The 17,122-nt window shown below is 37.8% G+C and overlaps 1 protein-coding gene across 2 annotated transcripts in view; it reads left to right on the top strand.

Moving 5' to 3' along the window:
• Positions 1-17,122, top strand: part of PIGN (phosphatidylinositol glycan anchor biosynthesis class N) — a 97,756-nt gene that overhangs the window by 2,663 nt on the left and 77,971 nt on the right. The window contains exons 1-5 of one of the 2 annotated variants that reach the window (XM_065752382.1): positions 6,406-6,566; positions 6,693-6,952; positions 10,129-10,250; positions 11,226-11,324; positions 16,442-16,548. In XM_065752382.1, the coding sequence (XP_065608454.1) occupies positions 6,528-6,566; positions 6,693-6,952; positions 10,129-10,250; positions 11,226-11,324; positions 16,442-16,548 (627 nt within the window). In that variant the 5' untranslated portion in view covers positions 6,406-6,527. Of the gene's footprint in view, positions 1-6,405; positions 6,567-6,692; positions 6,953-10,128; positions 10,251-11,225; positions 11,325-16,441; positions 16,549-17,122 lie in introns of those variants that run through there. The other variant, XM_065752383.1, reaches the window with a different exon arrangement.

Genomic DNA, 17,122 nt, shown 5'->3' with positions numbered 1-17,122 from the left:
CTTCTTCTCTGCAGCCTGAAAATATATATTTTCATAAAAAGGTAAAATATGCCTATGTGCAAGATCCAGCAGATGAGTGGCTTCTTACCTTTGGATGTTGAATGTTTTTGGGTAACGGTTGGTGTTGATAAGAAAATGTGACTTACTAAAACAAAACTCTGTGTCACTTTTTAAAACCTTATTCTAGCTTATTTAAACACCATTTTCTTTCAATGTTTTTCTCTGTAAATATACAGAACAAATTTCCAAGCTAGATTTATTTGCAAGGTCATCTTCTATCGTTTTCCTTGTGTGTTTTTTTCCCTGTGTGCTGAACTTTAATGTTTGCTGTAGAACTTTGAAAAGTTCAGTCCTTCTGCCCTCTATTGCTAAAGAGAGAAACTGTAGTGCTTGTATCTTGCCATGTCAGTGTCTTACTGTGTAGTTTTATTGTCAATTTCTTTAAAATCATTTCAGCCTTGGGTTGTTCGTGAGGTCTCCACTGAGACAGCAAGACCGCTATGGTTAGCTGTCATCAATACAGTTGTGTTCTTTTCAGTGCTTGTTTCTTGACCATAGCAGTCCTGGTGGCAGATGTGCTGGATTCTATTAGATGTTCCCAGGTAACATTCTAGCCCCCAAAATATCCTATGAAACTTGTAATGTGAAAAATATGTTTACAAGTCTGGCAAGTGAAGCTTAAAAAAATGAAAATAAAGTCTATTCTCTGCAAGAATAGAGAAGTCACACAAAGGAATGCAAAACTCTTTTGGCAGGACAAAGAACTAAATAGTCCATGTTGAGATGGAAATATGATGTTTAGCTGTAGAACAGTGGTGCCTGAAAATGAGTTGCTGATAGAGCTTAGCTGTATGACTGAAGTAAAAAAAAAATACCTGAAAAGGAATTGTGAATACCTCCTGAAAGCACATAGGTCACCCAAAATACTGTTATCAGTGAAATAACCTATTTACAGCAAAAACAAAACAAACAAACAAAAAAACCAACATGGCACTTGTTAATGTTGAGTTTTACTTTCTCTGGGATCTTACCTTTTATCTGTCCGCATGACAAACAAATACAGTACTGCATTCTACTCTTCCATTTTTCTACACCTGGCTGACAAGTGTTATCAGAGGATGATGCTTTTGTTATCTTTCATGCCTCAAAGCATGAAAAAAACCCACTGTTGTCCTTTCTCAGTGTTCTCTTGCTGTCAATGTTCTTGAGTATGTTTCTATACCTGGGAGGTTTGTGGAAACTTCTTCCATGTTTACAGCCCAATCCACAGAAAAATGTGTACACTGGCTTACAGTGTACTTACAGCTTACTTATGCTTAACTGGTAAGGTGTTACCTTAACAGTTAAGTTCTCTTGGTTATTGTGACTTGTAGTCTGCAGTCAGGCATCTCCTTGGAATGCTTTAGCAAAAGAGACTTATTTATTTATGTATTTATGTTTAGGCAAAGCAATTTTGTTTATCAAATGATGTTAAAAAGAAAATTAAATATTCCTTGAGCTCTTTGCCTCAGGTTTGGGTCGGCTTTACTGAACAGCATTTACAATTTAAAACAGATGTAATTTGCTATTATAATCCATAAAATTAGTGAAAGTGTTGAACATAAAATAATTTTAAACAGATGGTTTAAATTACCAAAACCACATCCATACAAGAGCAAGCAAAAATACTGTCACTGCAGCTTTGCTGTTTGACAGAGCATATTATGCCTCACAGGAAAGTAAATGGAGTTTGGGAAAGGAGGAAAAGGGTCTTGATCATTATCTCACTTCTATTCTTTGTATGTGGGAAGTGAAGGTGGGGTTTTGGGATCTCCTGTGTCCAAGTATTGTGTAAAGATGCAAGAAAGCTTAATCTGAGACTGGCCAGTAAGCCTGTATAAATTCATGTAGTCAATATGATATATGCTTCGACAGCAGGAAATCACTTGCTTGTATTGCTTGTCTACAGTAACTCTTAAAAAAATTTACATTACTAAAAGTATAGTGTAAAGGCTGCGAGTGCTGTCTTGGATGATATATAATTGCCACACCGTGCAAAATACTGACACGCAGCAAAATTTCCATTTTGCTTCCCTACCCTAAGCAAAAGGATCATGTTTTATATGCAGACAAATTGTACAGTCACAAATTTGACAGTTTAAATTATGTAATGTGCTATACTGTTTAGCTGAAAAATGTATTCATCAGCCAGAAACACAGCAGACATTCCTATCCATTTCTTTTTTTCTATAAAACATTCTTACCAAGGCCATTGATGCTTATTGAAAATGCCTTTCCAGTGGATTTTGTTCATCTTGCCCAACTAACTTGACAATATTTAGTGAGGCGTGGTGTCTCTAAAAGAAATGACTAATGTGTCTCGAGCTTCTTCTCTTGACATTTTATTATCCTTAAAAAATATTCCTGCCAATGGGGCATATTCCATGTAGTATTTTGTGGTTGTTTTATTGCATATTTAGAGTGGGGAAAAAAAAGCAGGGAAAGGGAATGTAACACTTCTCACAAAGAACTGTACATTGCAGGGCAAATAGGATTTTCTTTGTCTAATTTATAATGCAGAGAGGTTATGACTTCAGGGAAATAGAATTTAGATGTTGATTCCTTTGGGTAAAGTGCTGCATTTCCTTAATTATATCAATATTCCTGTTAAGTTTTAAGAGCTCTGATCTTGTATGGGGCTATGGATACTGGTTGTGTGGCAGTCAGAACTGGCTGCAAAGGAAGTATTGGACTCTAGCACAAGTCAAAAAATATGTTGTTCTGATGATATGGATCATATTGTAAGGAACAAAAAGCTAATGTGAAATAAACTGCCTGCTCCTTGTCTTTGATAGGGCTTTGGTGGCTCATTGTGGCTGTCTGGTTCCCCTGCTTCTGTCACATTTTGAGTATTGTAGGTCTTGCTCTTATATGACCACTAGTGAGGAACTTGAACTGTAAGAAGGCTTTCTGCTGTGTTTTTGATATGTGTGAGTACAAAGAGGAAGGAGGTCTCTTTTGTTCCTGGCTTGGGGTGAGCTTTCTCTCTGAGGATTCATTTCAAACAAACAAACCCTTTCATCTGTTCTTTCCCCTCCCCCCTCCACCCAAGAAAAAATAATTAGTTGCAGCCAGGAGGTTTTTGCTGCTTGTCTTTAATCTTGTAGACTTTAGGAAAATTGCCTGATTTAGTCTTATCTTCTCTTTCAGGACAAGTGCTCCCCTTTCATCTATGTGCTCTTTCCTCTGCTCACATACAAGGTCCAATAATGACAGAAGTGGTAAACACTGATGAAGCCCACAACATAGCTCAGTACTAATTTCCTTTTTGCTCTTTTCCCATGTACAACTTAGATTACAAGCAATGAATGGCCTGATGGATCTTAAGTACTTTCCAGTCAATATGTGAAAATCTGTTGTTGGTTCCAGATTGTTTGAACAAAGTTTAAGTGTTTAAATTTTAAAACCAGTTTATGGTTTAACGTTTAAAACCACTTTAAATGTGTGGTTTAAATTCTGACATACTGGAGGCTAGGCAGTGTCATTATTGGCTCTGCATTTAGTTTAAGTAGGTGGTGATAGAAGGAGGAAAATATATATAAATAAAACAAGAAGTCTGAGTCTGATACACTATTTACTACTCTGGGTCTGTAGAGGAAATTAATTGGCTGAGCTGTATTATTATAAGTAGCACAATTGCATGGACAATAAGAAATAGCACGTGACAAATAGATTGCAGTGTACTCCTGACTCTCAGCCTATTGTTTGCAAGTCTAGAAGCTGTGTCCTTTTCTCTTGGTATGTGACAGGTAATGACTAAACAAAACTACACTGAATAGTGAAATCAGGATTTGGGCAAAGATTACATCTTCAGATTTTGGGAGATAGTGTACTGTCACTTGACTACCTGGGAAAGTATCAGAGGAACATAATGCTTGATGTCTTTGAGTTAGGTTTTATTGACAGAAAGATGTAAGATATGTCTTGAAGTGTCAGTTTGTTTAAACACTTTTTGGGTGACCAGGCCCATGAGAGCATAGATTTTGCACGAGTAATAAGTGCATGGGTCTAGTCACTTGTCCTCCAAAGTGAAAAGGGCTTTGTGTGTGTTTAATGTAATTTTTTCTTCTCTTGACATGTTTTGGCTTCAGCTTTTTTATAAATAAGCTAATACTTAATCTACACTTCTTTTGATTTTAGTTATTTCTTCCTTTTAGCATGCCTGGTATGGTTTCTGTCTTGAACCACCAAGCGCCAGATTCTGCTGACAAATTTGCTTGTGATGACCTTTGCAGTAGGTGGAGGGAGAAGACCAAGGAACTCTATTCCTTTGTGTGGTACTCTGTAAAAGCTGGATTTTATTTCTGTATCTTGTGAGATGCAGAGGCACAGTGCTTAGCATGCTTCCTGCTGGGGTGCATGCATGGATGCATGTTCCTGAGAAGTGTTACCTATGCTCCTCTGTGGCTAGAAGGCATGAAGGCAGAAGTGGCTGACTCAAGGAGTATCTGAGTTGTTCTGGGATAGCTGTTCCCTGCTCTTCCTAGCAAGAAAATCATACTAGGGACTTGCTGGGCACCAAGAAGGTTAATAGTGAAGCTGTAAGACTAGTGAAGCTGTCATCTGATGGTGAGCTGTCAAATCTGTTGTGACCAGAAAAGTCTACTATAATATGCTCAAACTGTCTTGCAAATGAACAAGTCCTTTTTGTAATTAATTTTGTAGATCGCTGTAGATCTGATTATATTAAACTTGAATTGTGATTGAACTCTTACTGCTGCGAGCTAGGTCTCAGGCCTGGGGAGAGTTGAAGCAAAGAGAAATAGCTAGTGGTGAAAACAGTTTATGTTACTGTTACTTCAGTTGGAAATTAGAATATATTAAGCTATGGAACTGTAGCACTGGAAGCACCCAACAGCAAGAATCTGATTGAAGTAACATACTTTGTTTAGTAGGGTATTTCGTCGTATTAGTTTTAGGCCTCAGTAGCTTGGATTCTCTTTTCAAACAGCAAAATAAAATTATTTCTTTTGACTACATCAAAAGAAGAAGCCCTATGGAAAATAAAATACGTAAAACGAAGTCTTGCATTTAAATTAGTGGTATTTCTGTGTTTGTGGTTTTGTGCATTTAATTTCCTGCAGGAACTCTACTTATAAAAGCAATAAATAGATACTTCAAAAATACTCCAGGTCTCTTGGAATTTCACTTGTAGATGCAGAAGTGTGCAAGTTCCTGCTTAATTGATCAAGGCATACTCTTTACTGAGTGTGACTACTGGGTGTCTCTTTGAAGTGCTGTACCTATCTCAGTATTGTTTCTTTTCTTCTCTCAAGCTCTGAAATTGGAAATTGATGCATTAATTGTTTTGATTAAGATGGAGGTTGTTGCATCTGTATTTTGATAGGCAAATTTAAAGGAATTGTAACTTGCAGTTGAGCTCCATAGAGGCCTGAATTTTATTTTGACAAGTTATACTTAATTTAGATTATTTATTTATAAAACTTTCAAGTCTTTTCCAGTTGGTGGACTTTATCCTCTGTGATTTTCCTGACTCTTTGAAATTCATTTTAAGAAAAGAGTTTTTATCAGAATTAGTTACGTGGCAGTGAAGCCTTTTTTCTTCATTTGATAATAATGCCATGTGATAGGTGGCTATCTGTTTGTGTTTCTAACTACTGAAATTTTGTAAGCAGCAAGATAAGAAATGTTATCATTTAGGAGCAGTAAGTACATTCGGAATAGTTTCTTTCGGAGAGAGGTGTGTACATACATCACATACACAAAGTTGTATGTTTCTGCTGCACCTTCCAGGCTATTAGGAAGATCTGTTTCTAAATTAGTAAATTGAGGTGCTGTTTGGGTAGAGCTGATAATTAGCTTCTTTATACAATGAAACTGTCAACTTTGACTGAACTAATAGTCTCATTCAGATGAAGTCCCCAGGCTTACCTGGATCTGTACATGTTTGCATTGCCTTCAGTAGGCGCCATGTGAAACTCTCAGTGGGGACACATATGGTTTCAGTGTATCTAATATTAAGCACATTGGTATTCCTAACTTGACTTCTAAGATTGACTGGGTAGGAAAAGCATTATGAAAGGGCAGATTATTATCCAGCAAAAACAATTCTTCATCTGCCATGCTTTTGTCATCTGTTTCAGAAGAGTGTTCTGCATTCGCACAAAGCATCTTTGTTCTTTGAAAATAAGATTTCTGTGTATAAGGAGAGAGAAATGAGCCTAGAACTGATGGTAAACTTAGAAAAAGCAGCTTTGTATCTGCTTGCTGTAGGATAGCTTTCCCTAGCTGTCTTTGGTCTGTACTTATCTTAACAACCGCTTTTATGCGGTCGGCCGGTAGAGGGTAGTGTGCTCGTGGAGACGTCGCATTGTCCGGCTCTGTCACTGCAACAGGTAACACAAAGCCGCTGCTTGTCGCAGGAGCTGGCCTGATTTAATAGTCTTCTGAAGCCATCTGATATCCTCGTAAATGCCAGAGATGTGTGGTTGTGATGTAGCTGTCTGACAGTCTGAATCAACAAGCTGATGACCACAGCCAGAATTTCTCTGAAAAAGTTTCTTTATGTAAATGGATGTTGGTTATGGGCCTGGGTAATGACTCTAGTTATGGTAGCAAATGATTTAAACATGAGACTTGGTTTTTATTTATTATTATAAATGACTAACCGTATTTCTCTTATTCCTTTCTAGTGTTGGGCTTTGCCTTCCTGGCCTCCAGTTTCCATGGGTATACCAGTCTTCATACTTGCTGGCCTCCTTGTGCATTTTGTCTTCTTGGTCTCTATTTTTGACATCTACTTCAGCTCCCCCCTGGTTCATGGTATGACTCCTCAGCAAACTCCACTGCCACCTCCAGCAAAGCGCCTCGTACTCTTTGTTGCAGATGGTCTGCGGGCAGATTCTCTGTATGAATTGAGTAGCAACAATACACCCCAAGCACCTTTCCTGCGGTAGGTCCATCCAAAAATACTTTGGATACAGAAGGCTTAATTTCTGAAAGTAGTTCTTTGTAAGGCTGGAAAGAGTTTTCAGGAGAACAAGAGAAACAGGGGTAGCTGTGGTGTCTTGGTACTTCATTCTGCCTTTGAAATGACACATTTTTGCAGTTGGTCTTTTGCAGCATCCCCATCTCTAGGAGCAGTAGTATGTAGCAGGTAGGAGAGGATATTCTTGCCATCAAGTGTCTTCAGTTTTTCAGTTTCAGTAATTCAGCATTACGGTACTTTCTAGTGATAATACAAGCTTGGGTAGCAAACACTTGGGCACTTCTACTGCCTTTGTTTTACTTTGTTCTCTTTTAAAATTTGTTCAAGTCAGACATTGTCACTGGTGCTGTAAGGATGTGGAAGAGTGGAATGGAAAATCTGCCTTAGAAGAAAAGATGCTGGTGGGTCACTGGAGTCAAAGAATGACAGAGTGGTTTGGGTTAGAAGGGACCTTTAAGATCATCTAGTTTGAACCCCCTGCTATCGGCAGGAACACCTCCCACTAGAGCAGGTTGCTTACAGCCCCATCTAGCCTGACCATGAATGCCTTCAGGGAGGGGGTGTCCACAACTTACATCATCTGGTCATTGATGTAGAGAGCAGCACTCCCTCCCTTTCTACTCTTTCTGTATTTCCTGGAGAGTTCATACCTATCTACTCCTACGTTCCAGTTGTGAGATCTATCCCACCATGTCTCAGTGATGTCAGTAACATCATAGCTCTGTAGGCATGCACATGCCTGTAGCTCTTCTTGCTTGTTACCCATGCTCCATGTGTAAGTGTACAGGCTATGTATCTCTAGTTCTCTCTTGTGTGTATATTAAAAACAAGTTTGAGCATGTACATGTGAGATAATGAAAAGAAAACACTGCAGCATGCTGTGAGCTGTGAAAGGTAAGGCAGTCCAGGGCACATAAAGTATGTTTTTTTGCACACTTGTTGCTAAGTTCCAAGTGTTAATTCGCTTATTTGTTTTAATTTGCAGAATAACAGACAGATAATTTCTCATGCAGGTATTTTGTTAGGGAGGAGAGATTGCCTACAAATGAACAAGAACTATTAATGTAGTGATATGCTATAAATAAAAGCAATGTTTTTTAGTAGGTATATAAAGTTAATGAAGATTCATTATGCTTGGAGCAGATTGCTGCTTTATGTATGCTTAGTACCCAGGCTTTTCTCCCACAAATATTCTTGAAAAATCTGTTATCCATCAGTGTTCAAGTAGCTGCAGGAGACAGCAGGTGGTGTGTTCTGAACTGCTGTGATGCTGCTGCTAAGGACTAGAAGGAAAAGATTTTAATCCTTGTCACTCGTATTTTGTATGTATTACTATATCATATTCATCACTTATGTGTAGCTAGTGTTTATACTGTCAAGCAAATTATTGTTTTTTGAATTTCCTCTGAATGAAAGGCTTTGAAATAATTCAAAATGACTAAATGAATTTTGAGAAGGTATATGACATTCTGGCTATATTCTGCCTTGTGTTATTGTTAACTTCAGGTTTGGTAATACAACCTCACAGGAGCAAAGATAACAGATTACTTTCTGACTTGAGCAAAATTGATTTGGGAAGTAATCCAAGGGATAGAAATCAAAGTCTAATTAAAACAATTTCCTACCTGTTGTGACAGTGAAGTGAGAGGAAAGCCAAAATTGTTTTATCTTTGTCTCAAGTCTGCTGCTAATGTAATGCATCTTGATCAATCTCCAGTGAGAATAAATTAGAAACCACTTTAGCTGATGCTTAAGTCTTTTTTTGAAAATAGTACCTGTTTTCAGTATTACGTATGTTAATACCTGACTGAAATGGTAGCTAGGAATAACATCAGAACATTGTATGACCTTTTTCATTTTTCACTGCAACATTTGAACTATTCCAAATAGTCTTGTGAACTTTAAAGTAGGCTTGAGAATGTGAGAGCCGATATGAGTATAGAAAAACAAACAACTGTGAATCCTATGAGCATATTGAAGCCTTACATTTTAGCTTTTGGTTAGATTCTTATTTCATTAATGAGAAATATGCTTGAAATTTAATGTAAAGGTCTTGCAATTTACAACTGTATAAAGTCAAAATAGTCTGTTAAAAATAAAAGTGCAAAACATGAACTTGGAGTCTTGTTAGTCTGTATTCATGTTTAATAACACTATCACGTTTTGTGACTTATACCTCGAAGAACAAAAATAACTTTTCCTAGTGATTTTGACTCTTAAAACTGCTTCGGATTTGTTCAGAAGATTCTTTTTCTTTTTTTCCCCTCAACATTAGTATAAGATATGTCAGAGTGTAATTTGTTTACTTCTCCCTTTACCCCTTGCCCTGGCAGTGGGCAGTGAATGTTTCTCTGCTTCCAGAAGATGGAGACAAGAAAACAGCATATGGCAATGCTCACTTGCTTGTTCTCTGACGTGTTCCAGCTGTTTGTGTCTTCAGCAGACAAGAATAGTTTGATGTTGTTTCTTATATTTGGGCTTTGTTCTCTATTTTCTTTGCTTTTTATTGGTTGTAGCTAATCCCTAGGCAACTTCTGTACTTACATATACATGTGTTGAGAATGTACATCATTGCATCTGCAAAAAGTCCATGTTTCCTTGTATTTTCAGTGCTGCTCAAATGATATGCACCTTACATTTGCATTTGGTTTATATCTTCTTGTTGCTGGTTTCCAAGATTCAGCACAGATAAAAGAGACAGACATGGTCACAAAAACTAATCTTAGCTGAGCATATTTAGTGAGCAAAGGACGATTGGACTTTCAAGCTAAGTGGAAAGAACAAAGAAAAGCAATGCCAGACAGCAACAATCTGAGTGTTGGAGTGGAGGTTACAGCCATGTTAGAAAGCAGAAGGAAAAAACACACATTAATTCTGAATTCTGTAAAACATCAGCTAGTTTCTTTGAAGTGCTGATGGTCCACACAGTGGCAGTGTTGTCTGTGGAGCATTACAATACAGAGCTGCTTGTAAGTTAGTGTTCAGTTTGTATTCCTGCACAGCAGGCTAAAGCAAAAATCTGTTTTAAATCTAGACTTCTTATATTTCCCACCTACCATTTGCATGTCACTCCTTTTGTCTGCAAATCATTTAACTTGCAAGAAGTTAGAAGCATTAACTGCCTTTTATCTTGTTTTCAGTGCTATTCTGGAGAACAATGGCAGCTGGGGCATCTCTCACACGCGAGTCCCTACAGAATCCAGACCAGGGCATGTTGCGCTGATAGCTGGGTTTTATGAAGATGTCAGTGCAGTTGCTAAAGGTATGCCTCCCAAAGTTTTGAACCCTGTTCTCCAAATTAAGTATTTTAGTGATGTGGAAAATTTCTTATTCCATATTTTTTTCCCACAGTCGACAGTTATAAAAATAGATGAGTTAATGTTTTGTAACATAGTAAAACGTAGCACCCCAAGTCTGAAAGCAGAAGAACCTTCTGGATTCATGTAACAGTTTTAATTTGAGGTGTAATGGATGATGGTTAAGTAGATGTTGCAAACAAGTACAAACTGCAGTGTTGTAGCTGAACTTTTGTTAAATGGAGTTGATGAATTAGCATCGAAAAGCGAAAAATCTGAAGTCTGACAGAGGTTGCTCCATGCTTGGTGGTCAGTAATGTGATACAAACCTTCAGATTACTGCCTTGTTTCTTAGGTGCTTTAATGCATTCCTTCAGGAACATTTGCAATGTTGTGTGCCTCTTTTGGAAAAGGGGAAGTAAAGGATATATCTGATCTTGTCCAGACTTATAATTAAAGGATTCTTCCTTCTGACATCTGCTACAAATGCAGGATTGGTATGAGTTGCTGTTAAGAACATCTCTATATTTGTTAGCTGCTTTGTCACAGGAAGAAAATCTTGACAGTTTCTTTGTGAAGGAATGGAACATGGCTACTGGTTATGTAATACATGTGTGTGTTACTGCATAAAATGTCGAAAGCTTCAATCAGATAAAAGGAGATTTAGAAGTCAGGAAAGTTACTGCTTTGTAGAAGGTAAACCGTCTGTGTTTTATGTTTGAATCCTTGAATAATGTGATTGCCTTAGGTTTTCAGCATATTTCTTGATGAATAGGAGTGTACTGCAAATACAGGTAAAGAGAAGTAAAACAGATCCAAAGGTGGAGTTTGTTGTGAACAAGGAAAACTCTGGATCTAAAAAAATTGCGTGGACTATTAGTCTTAGCCATTAGTGAGATCTTGGGGCAATCTCTTTGATATCCTTGTATTTTTTTGAATAGGATGGAAGGAGAATCCAGTGGAATTTGACTCAGTTTTCAATGAAAGCAAATACACATGGAGCTGGGGAAGCCCAGATATTCTGCCAATGTTTGCCAAAGGTAGGATTTAAGTTTATTCACAGTTATAAGATAATGTGCGAACCGCCCGAGGAGTGACCCCGGCGGACGCTTTTTAACCGGGGTGGGGGTGGGGGTGGGGGGGGATCTTTTTAATTTATTTGGGATGAATGTTCTGCCGGGAGCCGGCCCCGGGCAGCTGCGGGGATACGTGGGGACGGCGGGGCCGGACGGTGCCACCAGGTGTGGGGCGGGCTGGCTCTGCCCCCTGCCGCCCCCGCGGCCCCGGTGTCACCCACCCCCCGCCCCCCCCCCCCCGCCCGCTCCTCTCTATGCAATGCCCCACTCCGTGGGGTGGCTGTGGGGCAGGCCGGGCTGTGCATGGGGGGAGCTGGTGTGTCTGTGCTGTGTAAAAGCCCTTCTGTAATAAAGGGTCTGGCCGAGGGCAAAAAAAAAAATAATAAAAAAAAAAAATAAATGGCCACAAGTTGCGCCGGGGAAGATTTGGATTAGACCTGAGGAAGCATTTCTTTTCTGAAAGAGTGGTCAGGCACTGGAATGGCCTGCCTAGGGAGGTGGTTGAGGCACCATCCCTAGCGCTGTTCAAGAAGCGTTTAGATGAGGTGCTAAAGGACTTAATTTAGTAGTTGGGTAGAGATAGTGATAGGAGGATGGTTGGACTAGATGATCTTATAGGTCCTTTCCAACCTTATGAACTTATGAACTTATGAACTTATAATAAAATAGACATGTTTGCTCAAGTTAGTGAAGAAGTCGAATTACAAATTTCCAGTTTGTTTTGCTTATCTGATTTCTAATTTGTGAATTGAAGACTACGTGGAGAAAAAGGAAGCTTTTTAAGATGTCCTTATTTACATTTAAATAGATTTTACTTAATTCTATCAATACACTGAAGGAAAAACACCCATAATTAAAAAAGACTTGATGGTTTTCCTTTGGTTTAAAGTTCTTACTTGCAGATCTACAGCTTAGGCTTTTTTTTTTTCTCGTGCATGCAGTTTCCAGTGAGTCAGGTGATAAAATTGGAGCCATACTTCTTGAGTGTCTGCTGGAGAAGTGACTTACTGCAGGCTTCAGTTTCAGAACAATAATGGATAAAGGGAAGAACTATGGGCTAGTTGGAACTGCATGGTACTATGTGTGAAATTTGATATCTTTTTAGTGTGCAGTGTGTTAAAAGTCCTATCAGCCCAGTGTGCTTGGTCTCTGGACATACAGAGTACTGAGCGATACTTCAACACTTTAAAAGGTCTTCAGGTTTAATTTCATTCTTCTCTGGAAAGAACGAGGACAAGCTAGGGGCATATACTGCTGTTTTGTTTAAGTGTTGACATAAATTAGCGAAATATGATTGGGAGGAAAGCGGTAGAGTCTAATATTGGTTTAGAAAAAGCATCTATCACATTTCTCAATCACTGAACTTTTTCTGAACTCCTGTCTCTTTCCATCCTCCCATGTATCTCCTTTGCTGCACACACACCTCTTTTCCCTGTTCCTGGGTTGATTCATATAAATTTAAGTTTATGATAAACTGCTAGGAAATATTTCTACAACTTATGCTTTCCCATGACCTCAGATTACAGCTTTTATTTAAAAATACTGTTATGGTGGCTGGGGAGTGAGGAAAGATTGTACACTGCCCTGACACAGATTATTTATATTTCTAGAGATGTCTTGGGAAAATATTTTAAGAATTCAAGAATTTCTCAAAGCCCTGTCCTTTTGCGGGTTTTCTTTGATAAGCAGGGGACTGGAAGCAACTTTAATGTTTTCTGCAGTGATGTGCAAGGGTGATGCTGGATAGTTGCCTTATTTCTCAGTGTGGCTTGTGGGTGGCGCCAATGGAATTATTTTTTGATTCCTCCAAAGGTGAACTATCCAAGGCCTGTGACCGCACTACTGGAGGAAGGTTTAGTGCAGCACTACTGGAGAAGTAGATGCTGTTTATGAATCATTCTGTCACAATAGAAAGGTGGTTTAATTTTTAGTGGAAAAAGGTATTTTTCTCCTTCTTCCTTCTCTCCAATATAAACCTTATCTGTAAGAAATCTATTTTTGATCATGTGTAGACTAAAGATATTAACTGTTTCTTTATAATAAGCTTCTGCAAAAGAGAGAGATAGAGAACTTTGGCTTTTATAATGCAGAAATTAATGGAATAAAATATGTATTAATGTCTAGATTTCACTTCTTTAGAAGTTCAAAAGATGAGTGAAGCGTGGCTTGAATTCTCTCCCTCTTTTCACGCTGGAAATTACTAGATCTTATGAATATTTGTGTTGGTTTTGTTATCGTGTCAGAATGTTCAGAATTTTATAAGCTGTTACCTCATGATGAATAAGGAATACATGACAAAACCTGAGTTTTGTCAAGGAGTGAAAAATCCTGTTTCCTGTCATAAAAAAAATATTTCAATCAAACAGTTGTAGATTCTATAGAGAAGGTAAATAAAATGCTCATGGATCTCAGCACAAAACACATTCATGTCTGACTTGTGAAAGTCTGTGTGATTAGAGCTATTCTAAGAAAATGACTGAAATATCTTTGAAACTAGTGTGAAACTTACTTAATTCAAGGTAGAATTAGAAGGTGTTACTTTCCAATAGTTAGATTTTCCTAAACTATACTGATTTGGTGTTTTAATTTCAATCTTTTTTTCCTATGGTATTTTTAGATTGAATTTGACATTATGTGAAAATAATGAGTCCCTTGAGCTTGGGATATGCTAGGATTATGAGTTATTTTTCTCTCTTGGAAACTAGGAGCAGGACTGAAGTTGTTGGTTTTTCAGCCCTGAGAGTGGTACCATAAAGACCAGGAGGGCAGTCAGGACACAGCTTCATTGGGGTTATTCTGAAGAGTTTGTGCCACCTCAGTATTTGTGTTTGGGTTGAAATAGACCTGTCAGTCTCCTCTTCTTGTTGAGCTGTAGGAACAGTGGGCTAGAAGAAAGCCACATTTCTCACATTGCTCTTCTCTTTGGTGGCAGTTCTCTAATGGCTGTGCGCTGTTGGCTCAGTATCTTACTGTCTTTGCACCTTTAATGCTTTTTTTGCCTCTTTTGTTCATGTAAAATTTGCCAACTATACTCCTGCTAGTGTGGATTTGGATGACACCTGATAGACTTGTCAGACACAAAAACTTTCTTGCTAGTGGAATGATAGTTTTGGTTTCGTAAGAATGTAATTTTATTGTAGGATGATTTTATTCCTGATTCTAATAGTTGAATCTTGATATTAAAGGCTGGGATTTTGGGCAGAATTCTGCAGTAGGGACAGCTGATAAACTGTTACGAGAGTTTCTGACACCTCCAATGGCTTCCATTAGTGAAATGACACCTCCAGACAGTTGAGTTCTGTGCTTCTAAAAAGATGTTTTCATCCTTGACTGCTATCTATTTCTCTGTCTCATCTTTGTTTCCTTCTCTCATGGTCCTCAGAATCAGGTATATTGTTACCTACTACTTCTTAAAAAACAGAAGTACATTATGAAATACCTAGCAGGTTGTTTTCTTATTTCTTGAAATTGTTTTGCAAGACCTCCTAGACATACCAAAGCTTTCCTGGTATGGCCTTATTTTACCACTGTGTTTCTCTTCAGCAATGCAAGATTGGTGGTTTTTACTTACTTATTTATTTATTTATTTGTTTATTTTCTATGGTAGAAAATGGAATGAATAAGTACCTGATGTATTCCTTTACCCATTCTGCAAATGGCATGCTTTGGTATTGTGATTCATAAAAACACATCTTCAGATGTCCTGTAATGCTGTCGAAGAAAAGTACAGAACTCTACCCTCTTTAAACTGTAGCCATTCTTACAGTGATTGCCAGAGCTTATTTCTTCTTTTGAAGTCCTTTAATCCACCAAATTGAACTCCATAATTCATTTCTAAATGCCTTGGAGTATTTTCTTTTTTTTTTTCAGACTGAGAACTGCTATGCATGTTCTGGTTTATAAGCAGTAGTAACATCTCCTGAAGGGCAGCCAGGGGGAACTGCACCAGAAGATCTGTGCTGGCTTTCATCTTTCTGATCTGAAATACCTGCATAACTTGCGTGGGTTTGGATGTAATCTTAGTTAAACAGCTCCCTTATGCTGGGATTTAGTCCATTCATGGCCTGGAAGCTTAAAAAATTGCATTATATAATTGTAAAATCCAGGAAATCAGCTACAAGCTTGCTAGCCTTCAAGAAGAACATTTCCCCTTTGGGAGTTTATGTAGTCAAAGTAGAAATAGCATCCCCAAGCTGTAACAGCTTAGCCACTGACAGAAAGATTGCATTAAACTGCACCTAGTTTCAGATCTTTCCAGGACTTCAGAAGTTAACTTTCTTCTAGATCTTCATCTTTTTCCATCTTTTTCTTCTTTGCTTTTTGGTAATTATTTTGTCCAGATGCTGTGTTCCCGCATCAGTGGACATTGTGCTGTACTTCATGCCTGAACATAGTCCTGTACTTTTCCCCTTCAGATTTTGAATCCATATTTTAAAGATGCCGACTTTGGTCTTTTTGAAGGTGTTTCTTGATTTTGTCCATTTTGTTCTCAATACTACATCGTCTTCAAAAATTAATATACAGTAAAGTTGCATTCCTCCTGTTGGCTGCCCTGTACATAGTATATGATGATTTCCTTTGCAAAAGGCCCAGGCATTTTGCTGTTGTCTGGTATGATTCAGTTTAACAAGCAAAAGCTTTGTATGACTTCTTAAACAAGAAACAAGGAAGAAAAAAAAGCACAGAATTTATGTGCTGAAATGGGACTCTAGATGTGTTATTTCCTCTGAGAAGTTTCTTAGTGAAGTTCCTATTTTCAAAACTAATTTGTTTTACTTGCTTTAACTGGAATTAGTTCAATTCCTATTTACTTTCCATGCTTTTTCTTACCTGAGCATGCTAGATAACATAGTTCCTTACCTCCTTCAGTGTTGCTAATAAGCTAATGAGTTAAAATGGTATCCAGGCTTAAAAATGTAAATATAGGAGTAATTTAAAGAGAGATCCTTTGAATTCTCATAGGATTGTTGTTCTTAATGGATTTCTGCTCTTATGCGTCACTGTTACTGTATTGTTGACTGATAGAAGGGAAAAGCCTTTTCTTTCTGTTGTCTCCTATTCCACCTGTATTGTTTTTGCAGGTGCTACTGGAGATCATGTATATACATTTTGTTACACAGCAGAAAGTGAAGACTTTGGAGCTCAAGATGCAGCCAAACTTGACACTTGGGTTTTTGATCATGTTAAGGTGAGCCAAGAATCTTTTTATACTTCACCTGTGTATAAAAAGCACAACTGGATGACTTTATCATGAGTAACGACAATTTTACCCTAGATCTAGAAATAGAAAAGTTTTTGAAGACATCATTTGAGGCAGTAACTATTAAAAATAAAAAAAAAAAAACCCTTCAATTAATTATCATGAACAGCTAAATGGATTATAGTATGTCATTCAATGCAAATTACACTGACAATAAGCATTCCCTGAAGAAAAGCTGAGAATATTCTTAAACATAAATTTGCATGTTATCTCAAACCCTATCATTTTAGAGTACTGGAAACCATTTTAAATCTTGTGTTTTAGTTAATTTCATAGTACATATTATGACATAGGTTAAACAAGTCTTCGTTAGGAAATAAAATGGACAGTGTTACTGAAGTTAAGTTCTATCCACTCTGGCTATAGTGTTTCTTGTTCTGATACATGTAGTTGAGTTCTTATTATTTGTTTAGGCTCATGCTATGCTGTGGCTACCAAAGGAGGCACAGTTAATTTTATGGAAAAGGCAAATCAGGCCCTGAAGCAGGATAACTCATTCAGG

This window comes from Cyrtonyx montezumae, unplaced genomic scaffold (assembly GCF_038088225.1).
Source record: "Cyrtonyx montezumae isolate F1298 unplaced genomic scaffold, pur_monq_1.0 scaffold_8, whole genome shotgun sequence".
NCBI classification, from domain to species: Eukaryota; Metazoa; Chordata; class Aves; order Galliformes; family Odontophoridae; genus Cyrtonyx; species Cyrtonyx montezumae.
This window is presented reverse-complemented; position numbering and strand designations above follow the sequence as displayed.